Source organism: Olea europaea, unplaced genomic scaffold (genome assembly GCF_002742605.1).
Source record: "Olea europaea var. sylvestris unplaced genomic scaffold, O_europaea_v1 scaffold1747, whole genome shotgun sequence".
In the NCBI taxonomy this organism is placed as follows: Eukaryota; Viridiplantae; Streptophyta; class Magnoliopsida; order Lamiales; family Oleaceae; genus Olea; species Olea europaea.
In genome coordinates, this window is record NW_019235185.1 from 6,075 (window position 1) to 18,451 (window position 12,377).

The 12,377-nt window shown below is 34.9% G+C and overlaps 1 protein-coding gene across 1 annotated transcript; it reads left to right on the top strand.

Annotated features, from left to right (window-relative positions):
* The first annotated feature begins 672 nt into the window (after positions 1-672).
* LOC111377919 (protein NUCLEAR FUSION DEFECTIVE 4-like) lies at positions 673-5,939 on the top strand. Its single transcript, XM_023001072.1, has 3 exons — positions 673-1,208; positions 3,080-3,978; positions 4,333-5,939. Exons 1-3 carry the CDS (start codon positions 900-902, stop codon positions 4,799-4,801), a joined length of 1,677 nt encoding a protein of 558 aa, XP_022856840.1. The 5' UTR covers positions 673-899; the 3' UTR covers positions 4,802-5,939.
* Positions 5,940-12,377: the final 6,438 nt, after the last annotated feature.

Genomic DNA, 12,377 nt, shown 5'->3' on the forward strand with positions numbered 1-12,377 from the left:
AAATAAATAAAAATAAATTGAGCTAATCAAGTAAGTCTCCATGAGTTGTTATGACACCACTAAATTTGAAACTTCAAACAAAAGTGCCAATTTGAATTCATCTCATAAAGGCTCCAAGAACCATGAGTACCTTTGAGCCCTAAAAAGTAATGCTAACAATCAAAACCCAGCCCCATCCCTCACTTTCAATATTCCCTGAAAAGTATAATTCCCCAAGAAGTATCATTTTCTTCCAAGATGTATCATTTTCTTACCCAAGGAGATTGTGACAGAGTGATGGATCACCTTTGGTCCTTGAATATTAGTCTTTTTCCAATAAAAATAAAAAATAAAAACAAATAAATAAATAAATAATGGTGGACAAATAATTAATTAAAATGAATTAATTAATTAATTAGGTTGATATGTATCTTGGTTATAACAGGAAAATATTATTAAATTTAGCATGTTATTTGATATTTTTACTATACTTATTAGATATTATTTTTTCTTTTCTATAATTCCGGTTTCCTCTTACAAATAGTTCTACACCAAATATTTGAGAAGTTATTTAACTAATAAAACAACACTTCAGATAATTGATTATTGATCTTCCGTAAGTAATAACGAGTTTAAATTAAATTAAGTATTTATATTAATTATTACAGTTAATTTGACAAGCTTAATGTATGTTTTAATGATTTATGAACTTATTTTAGTTCCAAAATTATTTATTAACTGGGGAATTTTTATTACTTAGGTTGGATAATTACATGTTATTATGTGAATTCCTAACGTCCCATTTTGTATCACCGATGTCTGAATATGAATGAAGCCACGTATAGATTCGGCCAACCTCTTATATTAACCACCATACTGTCGTCTACAACTTCAGCCGCGACGAGAAAATCAATCCATTAATGGCAGGTCAATCAAGAAAGTGGATGATCCTAGTCGCCACCATATGGATTCAGACATTTACAGGAACAAATTTCGACTTCTCAGCCTACTCGTCGGAGCTGAAGGCGGTTCTAGGGGTGTCACAGGTACAGCTGAACTATTTGGCCACCGCCTCCGACCTTGGGAAGATGTTTGGGTGGTCGTCGGGGCTGGCGTTGATGTACCTGCCGCTGTGGGCGGTGATGTTTACGGCGGCACTCATGGGGTTCATTGGCTATGGAGTCCAGTGGCTTATCATGCAGAAAGTCATTGCCTTGCCATATTTTGTGGTCAGTTATTCATAATTCTGCCTTCTATGTGGTATTTATTCAATTATAATTACTATTATTTATAACTCTACTCTGTCTTCCCGCTGAATAAGGATGTTCAACACGACGAATCACGTAATAGATTTTCTCCATTTTCAGTGAATGGACGCAGCTTAGAACACAGTGAAAAAAGGATTGAGAGTAGAAGTACTTCCCACATGACTATAATAAGTCCTTGATTGATTTAGCTAAAAAGAGTAGATATAAAATAATTACACATTTTATGGAATCCATTCTTTTATAAATTTTTTAATCGCATCTTTTATTAATATTTATAAAAATCTATTAAAATATGATTTTTAGAAAAATTATTCAGGGAGTAAGTTTACTATAAGTGTGTGTGTGTATATATATATTTATTATTATTTTTTTTTTTGTTCAAAGATTTGGCCAAAAAAAAATAGTGGGGGTAGCTAAAGGTCTATATATATATAAAGAAAGAAAGACTTCTACACCACAAATAAATTTTTTCATAATGGAAAGGGACAATGAAACAAAAACCTTAATAGCCATTCCAACCGCATTTGACCTTTAGGTACACCCACCATTCTTTTTTGGCCACATCTTTGAAAATATGTGTATATATATATATATATATATATATATATATAAAATTCATTTTTCGACATTCAACAAAATGGGGTCAAGAAAATTAGGTTTTCATTATGCATGTAACTAAAGTTGGTGGGTGTTTTATATTTATCCTTATAATATTCTGATCGTAGTTGTTTTCTAGAGTAATATTGATATTGTTAATTGAGTATTTTATTAGAACTTAAATGTCCATAAAAAAGCACTAAAGTGGAAAGAATTTACTTATTTGTTTTGTCTAATATAATTGACAGAGACATTGTAGCTGCATTCTCGAATAGTATTCTTATAGTAGTAAATCAAGATACTCTTTTACCTACAAAATGTGTCAATCAATAAGTTTATTATTGATTTAAGTATTCAAGATTTTTGTTTATTTTGGTAAAATTAAAGTGATACATATCATGCTTGATTTTAGGATTATGTTCTCAATGTTCATGAAATTTATCATTCATTGTGTATCTTGTCCAATTAACGATGCACAATTTTTAGATATATTGATGATATTATGTCCCTATTTGGTATAAATTAAAATCTAGATGTTAATATAAATCAAAGTCAACAATTTATTTTAACCATATATTTTATGGGTTATACAACTTTTCAATCATACATTTCATCAACTTATATCAAAATCTACCAAAAATCTAATTTTAATCCTGACAAATAGGGGCTATAAATATTTTGGATTGGACCACTTGTCGTGTAGTCTACTGAAGGCTATATAAATATTTTGTATTGATAATCAATAACATATGCACTACGTTAAAATAGATAAGTAGCTCGTGCATGTATTTGGGTTCTTCATTTACTTTCAATCTTATCTAGGTCTAACATATGTGTCTGTCGTAGTACAACTCAATTGGGTGCTTAGTCCCATTTAGGGATGTCAACGAGTTGAAATCAAGTTTGGATTCGATTCGAGTAAAATGGTGTGGGCTTTTTTTGGGCTAGAGTCGAGTCGAGCTTTGCTTAGCTTAAAAATCTAGGCTCGACCCACATTTTCGGCTCATTATGGGCCGAAAAGGGCAGGGGCCGGCTGGTCAGGGTTTTTCCTAGACGAGTCACAGGCGGTCCGAGCCGATAAGCTAAATTGACAACCTAGTTGCATCTGCCCTCTCTACTCTTCTTTTTGATAAATTTCTTCAATATAACGTGTAATATTGTTCCAAATAAACTTGTTGCAATTCATAAAGATAAAATTTGTATCTTGAACTTATGTTTAAAATGCAATATTACAGGTATTTTTACTTTGTTTTTTGGCTGGTTGCAGCATCTGCTGGTTCAATACAGTTTGTTTTATTCTCTGCATAAAGAATTTCTCAAGTAATCAACCACTTGCTCTTTCTCTCACAGTCAGTTTCAATGGCTTGAGCACTGCCTTTTACAACCTTGCTGAAAAATCACTTAACCCTTCATCAACCACATTGTATCTTCTTCTCAACGCTTTCATTCCGCTCTTGACATCTGTAGCAGCCCTTTTCCCTATCCTTTTGCAACCCCCAGTGGATGTTCTTTCGTCTGATGCTGTTAAACGCGATCAATTTATATTCATCGCTTTAAATTTGTGGGCTGTTGTGACGGGATTCTACCTTCTCTTCCTCCATTCTTTAAATGCAGCAACAGCTCGTTTCCTCTTTGCCGGTGCCATTTTTCTACTTGTTTTCCCTTTTGGTATCCCCGGTGTTATCTATGCTCGAGATTGGTTCCATCGCACAATTTACTCGAGCTTCCAACTTCCAAGCTCGGGTTTTATCCTTGTTGATGCCGATGATCTTGAATTTCATGAAGAGCTCCTGAGTCAAGAGAATAATGTAGACGATAGTACAGTTCATATAGTATCTAGACAAAACACGGGAACTAGTGAAGGGTGTTCCTGTGAGACTGTAATGAAGAAGGATTGTCTGACGGTGCTCGGGGAAGATCATAAGGCCCCAATCCTCCTTCGTAGGGTTGATTTTTGGCTATACTATCTTGCTTATCTTTGTGGAGGCACAATTGGGCTAGTGTACAGTAATAATCTTGGGCAGATAGCCCAATCACTTGGATATTATTCAATGACTTCAAGGCTCATTACAACGTATTCTTCGTTCTCTTTCTTCGCGCGCTTGCTTTCAGCTGCACCAGACCTCATTCGAACGTAAGTGAACAGACTGAAACTATATTTCATACTGACCTTAATTTCCAGGGTGAATTGCTAGTTTTCGGATACAAGATATCCATCCTAGTTACTATGGTTGTATTTGCCCTAACCTTTAGGCTTGTTATCTGGGAACTTGTTCAAAAATACTATAATGAAAGGAACATAAGAGTTTTTCGCTAGGCATTTGACCAAAATGTGTCTTCCTGTTACAAATTATATACAAAAGAATATGAGAATATCCTCTAACCAGGAAACTAAATTGTTTATAAGTCCCGAATCCCATCCTTTAGAAAACAGATCAACTGAATTGCTCTCGGAAGTACCCGTAAAATTGATGAGGTACATGTGCAGGAAGCTATACTTTGCGCGGACCGGATGGCTAGCCATAGCCCTTCTGCCAATGCCAATGGCCTATTTCTTGCTTGCCGTGAATAGTGGGGAGGCTGCAGTTCATGTTGGCACCGCCCTAGTAGGACTAGCCATGGGATTTATATTTGCTGCTGCGGTTTCAGTAACATCTGAGCTTTTCGGCCCCAATAGTGTGGGTGTCAACCACAACATTCTCATCACAAATATCCCCATCGGATCACTTGTCTACGGTGTTCTATCTGCTGTTGTTTACGATTCCCATGCCGAGTTTGGTTTAGGCCTAATGGGTGATTCAATGGTGTGTATGGGAAGAAAATGCTATGGCTTGACTTTTGTATTCTGGGGATGCATTTCTATCCTGGGATTAGCCTCAAGTTTGCTACTATTCTTAAGAACCAGGCCTGCTTATGACAGGTTTGAACAAAAGAAAAGATCAACAATATTGTACTAATGATAATATCTTAAATGTGATCACAAAATGATTGAAATTCTTCCCTAATGAAAATACTAGGTATTTTTATGGTTTTCCGACAAATATTTTCCTTCTAGTAGTATTAATTTTTGTTGGAACAGCGATTCTGAGGAAAATTGCTGGTAGATCAAGAATTCAAATAAATTAAGTCTTGTTCTTAATCAATTTGGAGTCGATTACATGAATCCTTAGCAACTACATTTAGTTGTGCATTAGTTTTTATTATTATTAACACTTTCTTCACCTCGAACGGTGTAAGTAGAGTTATCAATGGATTGAATTTTGATTCAAATCTGACTAAATTAATAAGAAATGGATTTAGAGTCTCAATCCGATAATATGATCAAGATTTGAATTTGATAATCCGTTAACTAAATGGATCAAATATGGATATTGGTTAATCTGACTCGATAACAACTCAATCCGATTTGTTATAAGTAGTTGAGGCAGTTAAATACTTTTGTGGCTCGTTATTTTCCACTAAAATAAATAAATGAGAAAATAAAAAAATTTAGAATAAAAAGTCATCAAAACTCAAAACATAAATAATAATAATAATAATAAGAAGAAGAAGAAGAAGAAGAAGAAGAAGAAGAAGAAGAAGAAAGTCAATCCATGTGTACACAATGTTCTAAAAAACATAATGAGGACGAGGCGTAAATGTTTCATGCTAGGCAAGTCTAAATGAAGCATAGGCTTCAAAAACCATGAAAATGTATTTTCTTATTTTAATATTATTTTAAAATTTTAATCAATCTAAAAATTATTTAATAATACATACAAAACATTATAGTACCAAATGCAATTTTAAGAGCTTGTCAAAATAAATATATTCGATAAAAAATATATAGTATAAAAGTGCTAATTGAATAGTTTGGAGAGTTTTAAATTTTTACTAAGTAGAGTCTTAAATTTTTATTAAGTAGTAAAAAGTAGGAAAAACGATTAATTTAATAAATTATAAATAACTACTTATATAATTGCAAAATACACGACAGTCAAATTAAATGCATAATATACTATAGCAAAATCAAAGGTACAATGTACTACAATCAAACCAAATGAATTCTCATCCAATATCGAAAGTTTATAACAAAATGTTTGGAGATGTCATCTATAAATAAGTGAGTTAATAAATGGGTAAGCAACCTTTTGTGCATTTTAATCCAATTGACTAAAAGTTAAAAAAGGTTGAAAAATTTGTAATTATTAAACCTGTTTAAGAATTGGAAAAATTGGGAAAAAAAAAATTAATTTCAACATATATTTTATTTTTCCTAATTTTCTTTATTTTCGGATCGGGGAGACTTTAAAGAAATACTCTTAATATTGAAATCATTTTGAAATATTAGTAGAAGAGTCGCGCCATACAATTATGCCTTGACTAAAACTAGGGGTGAACGCGGTTCGGTTTGGACGGTTTGTGTTATATTTTCGACTCAAACCATTTTATGTGGTTTGAAATTTTTCCAAAACAAACCAAACCATAATTTGCGGTTTGATTCGATTTTAATCCGCGGTTTACCTATCGACATTATAGTAATATATTTAACATAAGTTACCATATAAGTTTAAACGAGAACAAATAATGTTACCATAAAATTCATGAATAAATTATTTTCAAAGTTGGTTGCTAAAATATGTTATAAGTACATCTTTTTTCATTTTTATTTACCTTTTCTTGTTTGACATTTATATTGTCATATAGAGAATGGTGTAAAGGTAGAGTTACATTCTACTATTATAGGTTGGTTAAAACTCATTTCGTCTTGCTAGCGAAATGTTAAATAAAGATTGAATGGGATAAGTTTATATGTACAAAGATTGATAAAATTTCGACTTACTGGAAATTGACGAATTTCATTATCTAACTATTTTATGAAAGTAGAAAGTAGTAGTACTAGCTAGGGAACTTAAACATTTTCACATAATTAATACGCTCAGTCCTTCGTTCTTTCCAAATCACGAACAAATTCGTTAATCATTTAGGCACACAAAAAGTTATTTTTCTATCTAAATCACAACTTACAAGTGTATAATAAGTTCAAAAACAACAAATAAAAGAAGAACAATGGAAAATGCTTGAATGAGAATTTGAGACTTACTGAAAAAAGAAGAGAGAAAGAGGTGATTCAAGTAGAAATTAGCATACTAACATTAAAAAGCGACTCACAATTTGTTCAGTAGTGGCAGACAAACGTCAAATGTTAGGGAAACGAGAGTTTATGTTGTGGTTTATGAAACTTTGGATGTGATTTGCTGATGTAATTTTGTTGAATTATGATTTGAATTGATGAAAATATATGTTTTTTTTCCTTCATTTCACGTGATTTTGGAATAATTTTAGCTTAGTTTAGTTTAGATTTTAGGTGAGGATATATGTTGTGAGCTTGTTAAATCATAGGGTAATAATGATGAACCTAATTTACTTTTTATGATTATTTCAATATGCTTATTGTAATTTGTATTGCTAAATTGGTATTTATTTTTCTTTTTGAAAAGTAAAAATTGTAAAATTTTTAAGTTAATAAAATTAATATTTTAATTAAAAAATTTAAAAACGGTTCGGTTTGATTTTGTGCGATTTTTGAAAATCAAAACCTAAACCAAACTATTTTGAAACAGTTTGGTTTAGTTTGAGGGAATAAAAACCACGGGTCCACATGGACCCGAACTAACGGTTTCGATTCGATTTGCGATTTCGTGATTTTTTTGTGTAGCCCTAACTAAAATCGTAATAAATACGGTTAAAATAATTAATTAATTTTTTATAAGACTAAATGACTTTTATTGATGAACACTCACCTGTGATGAAGGAATACCGTAGTTACATAAGATTTGCAAAACACCATCCATATCAAAGTAAGCCAAATTACTTGTAATTTAGAACAACATTGAAAGATTTAAAGACAAACTGTGAGGAGAAAAGCCACAAAAATTAGGGATGCTTAGTTTATCCATACGCAAAGCTCTTGTAACTGATGATGGGATTATGATAGAGTCCATCCAGATATGTGAAACACAAGACGCTCCCAACTTCGACAGAATATCAGCAACCGAGTTACCCTCTCGATATATGTGTTGGATTCTACAATAGATTATAGACAGGAGGTATTGTATCTCTTCTCAGTAATCTTCTAGATACCAAATACCACAAACCTTCCTCCTTAACCAATTAACGATAATCAATGAATCTATCTCCACTTCAAGATGGTTAATCCCTATCCTTTTAGCATGTTGAAGCCCATATAATAATGCCAATAGCTCAGCTCCATTATTAGTACCCTCACCAAGTTGCTCAGCAAAGGCTATGACAATATCACCTCTTTCATTCCGAATAATACCTCCAGCACTACAAATTCCAGGATTGTCCAGGCAGCACCCATCATTATTGAGTTTGTGCCACCCTTCCAGTGGTCGTTGCCATCTCACTACTTTAAAGTTTTTCCATTTAATTGGCTTGTCTGGGATATTAAGCTCCCTCAACACCCATTCATCTCTTCTGTTAAATGTTCTCACTTTTTTTTAGTTTTAGCCCCACCCAAAGGATCCAAATTTTAATTTTCCTCCAAGTAGCTTCTATAAATTCCCTCTTGTCCTCCATCTTGGCTGAACATCGCCACAACCATAAATGCCAGCAAATAATACTAGGAATAATACCCACTAGAGTACCTTTATGTGATGTATGTTTTGCTCTTCGGAACCAGGTTTCTACGCGCTCCCTCCACCCTCGAGTCTCTATATATTGAATTCCCAGTAAGGTTGAAGCATTTTGCCAAATTTGTTGGGCAACGTCACCCAAGGCCAATACGTGATCCTGATCCTCATATCTCCCTTGAGAGCAACACATACACTTTAATAAAATAGGAATGACTGCCTTTCGAATTTTGTCATCTACTGAGAGGCCTCCTTTCATGGCTAACCACATACTTAATGAAATGTTCTTTGGTAGTGTTGGGTGCCAAATCTATTCATGCCACTGTGATATCTGCCCCTGACGTCTAGTAGCTTCCCAACCACTTTTTGCAGAAAATTTTCCAACCAAATTTTCAGTCCAAATCAGTTTGTCTTTACCTGTCTCATATTTCCCAATTTAAGAAGAATTTCTCCAGCTTGATCTTTCCCAGCTAACTCCTCCAAGAGTCTTTCATTCCATCCGTTGTCAGCTTTAAGATCCTTGATCAAGATTTTAGGCTGTTCAACCACTAACAACTGATCACCCAAAGGATCTATGTTTGACCATCTATCCCACAAGAACGAAACACTACCTTCCTTCACTCGCCATCTAGATCGTTTGAGAACATCTGGAATGCATTTTATAACCATCTTCTAGAATCTTGATCCTTTAGTAGCATCCACCTGGGATATATGTTTGTCTTTGATATATTTTGCCCTAAAAAATTTTGACCAAAGAGATGTTTCAGTCAAAATTTTCCAAGCAAATTTCATATTTAGTGATAGTTGTACTTCATGTAGACTACAAAGTCCAGCACCGCCTTCTTTAACAGGCATACAAAATTTGTCCCATGCTACCCATTTCTTCTTAGGCTTTCCATCCGCATATCCCCAGAAGAAATCACTAAATATTCTATTGATGACTTTCATAACCGAGGAAGGAGCTTCTATACAAGAAATCAGATGCAGAGGTATACTTGTGAGGACATGTTTCAGAAGCAGTAGTCTAGCCCCTTTAGATAAGACTCTACTTTGCTAACCTGCCAGTCTCATACGAATTTTTTCTACCACTTTCTCAAGTTCTCAAGCTCTCAATCTTTCTGTGATTATAGGAACCCCTAAATATTTGAAAGGGAATTTAACTTCAAAGAATCCAGTGAGTCGTAAGAGCATCCGTCTTCTTGACACGGTGATCTGTTTAGAGAAAAGGATGAATGTTTTATCAACACTTACAACCTGTCCTGACCATTCTTCATATTTTATGAATACTTCCTTAATAGCTCTTAACGATTTTTTTCCACCATTCGTAAATATCACGATGTCATCAGCATACAGTAGCTGAGAAATTAGGGGAGCCGCCCTTGGCAAGGAAAAAGGTCTTATGCTTCCATCTTCATATTTAGCTCTCAACATTCTGGATAAAACTTCTTCAACCACGATAAAGAGATATGGGGATAGGGGATCCCCTTATCTCAAACCTCTTCTACCTTTGAAGAAACCCTCCATAGTTCCATTCATCATTACAGAATACCAAGGAGAAGTTATACACTGTCTTACCAGATCACAAATCTTGGGCGAGAGGCCAAAAGATCTCAAAACGTGCACAAGAAAATCCCAATCAATGCTATCATATGCTTTTGGCAATATCCACTTCAAGCAAAACATTTCCACCCTTTACAGGCTTGTGAAAATAATGAATCATCTCTTGAGATAGAGTAATATTATCAAAAATACTTCTCCCCGGAATAAAAGCACCTTGCTCCATAGAAATTATTCTTGGTAGAATTAAAGATATTCTTTTAACCAAATTTTTTTACCATACTTTGTACATTACTGAGCATAGACTGATTGGTATGAACTTGTCAAAACTCGAAGGGGAAGCTATCTTCGGAATTAGCACCACGTAGGATGATGATTAAAATCTTGGAATATCCGTACATTGAAAGAAATCGCACACTGTCTCCAGAACATCTTCACTCACAATGTCCCAACAAGATTTATAGAAGCCAGAGCCAAATCCATTAGGCCCAGGGCTACTGTCAACTGGGATAGAAAAGACTGCTTCTTTGACCTCCTGGGGGGGTAGGGAGCTTTCCTATTTCCTCATTCTCTACTTCTGAAACCTTTAGTTGGATCCAGGTTGATAAGTCTGGTTGGTCTCTTCTGGGTCTAGCTCTTAATAAATTTTGAAAATAGTCAACCGCTGCGTGATGGATAGCCTCAGGATTTTCAAGCACCGACCTGTCTCTTAGTCTCATCTCCTTGACCTTGTGAAAGGTCCTACAATTAAATTGCTTGAAGAATTGATTGCTTACTTCACCTTTCTTAATCCACCTCTGCTTTGCTATTTGTTCCAGGCACATTCCTTCTTTCTTTTCTCAAATTTCAAGTTTTGTTTTTGTAGCAAAATATGCATCCTCAACCTCCTCTGAATGAGCCACTTGTAGGCTAGTGTCCAACTCTTTTAACTCTTTTTCCAGCCCCCTGAATGTGTTCCTGCATCCACCCAAACACTTCTTTGTTCCATTTGCGTAGTGCAGTCCTCAACCTCTTGAGTTTTCTAGCTAGGCGCCATAAACCACTTCCTTCTGAGTTTTCTCCCCATACCTTAAGTACTTAATCCTTAAAGCTCTCATGTGTAGTCTACATTTGTTGAAATTTAAACGATGTAGGGCCATAGCGAACCATATGTGTCTCTAGCCAAATCAGCATTGGTGCATGGTCTGATGTGGTGCGAGCTAAATATCTCATATGAAGGTTTGAGAATTGCTCCAAACAGTTAGAATCATAAAATGATCTATCCAATTTTGCCCAACTCCTAGTCCAACCTGTGTGACCATTACACTAAGAATAAGGTTCTCCCCCTTCAGAGTATATTTCCATCAACCCACATTTATCAATAAATTGATTAAAATCCTCAATAGCACCTATTGGTCTAGGTCGGCCTCCACGCCTTTCTGAATTGTTTCTAATACTATTAAAATCACTAATCACTACCCAAGGAATGTCTGAATGGTTCACCTCTTCTAATTCTGACCAAAGCAGCCTTCTTTCTACAGCTATGCATTTTGCATAAATAAAAGAAACCACCACACTGTAATTCCCTTCTATCGCTAGACAAGTGATTTGTTGGTTACTTTTATTTTTCATTCTATCTGTTGTTTGCCAAGGCTCCGCTATTGCAACTAGTTTCGGTTTATACCTTCTCACCACCTTCCGTAGCCTGTGTGTCGAGGTCCCTATACCTTGCACATTCCAAAAGAGATAGTTGCCACTCATAGAGTAAGCCTAGAGGGTCTGCTTGGAACCCTTGTAGAGCTTCTGACCTTGTGTACTATTTTCCTCGTATGATGTTGAGCCCTTTGTTCAGAATTTGAAATACAATCACGAATATTTCCCAGTTCCTCCACAGTACCTTCCACCTCTGTATCTGAGACTATTGTATCAACCTCTACAAAGTCATGTTCCCTAGTTTCCTCTCGTATCTCCTCATCAATTTCTTTGACACCTTCATCATCTTCTATCCTTTCCATTATGTGTGTTGCCATTATATTTATTTGTTCATTATTCTCAATCGTGACCAACAAATCTTCATTCAAATATGCCTCTCTTTCCTCTATTTCTCCTTCTTCCCTTGCTTGCTCCCCATCCACCAGATGAGATCCACCTACGGGTTTCACAGGATTGTCTCCTCCAAGCATAACAGGATTGCTGCCACTAGTCTTCGAAGCTACAGTTCCATCCTCATCCCTATTTTTGTCTCTCGCCAATTCCATCTCCATTCTATCCTTGCTCTCCTTACTATTATCCACATCCAGGTTATATGCCATATTACTTTCACCAACCTTTGTTTTGTTAATAGCATGCATAGTATTCATTC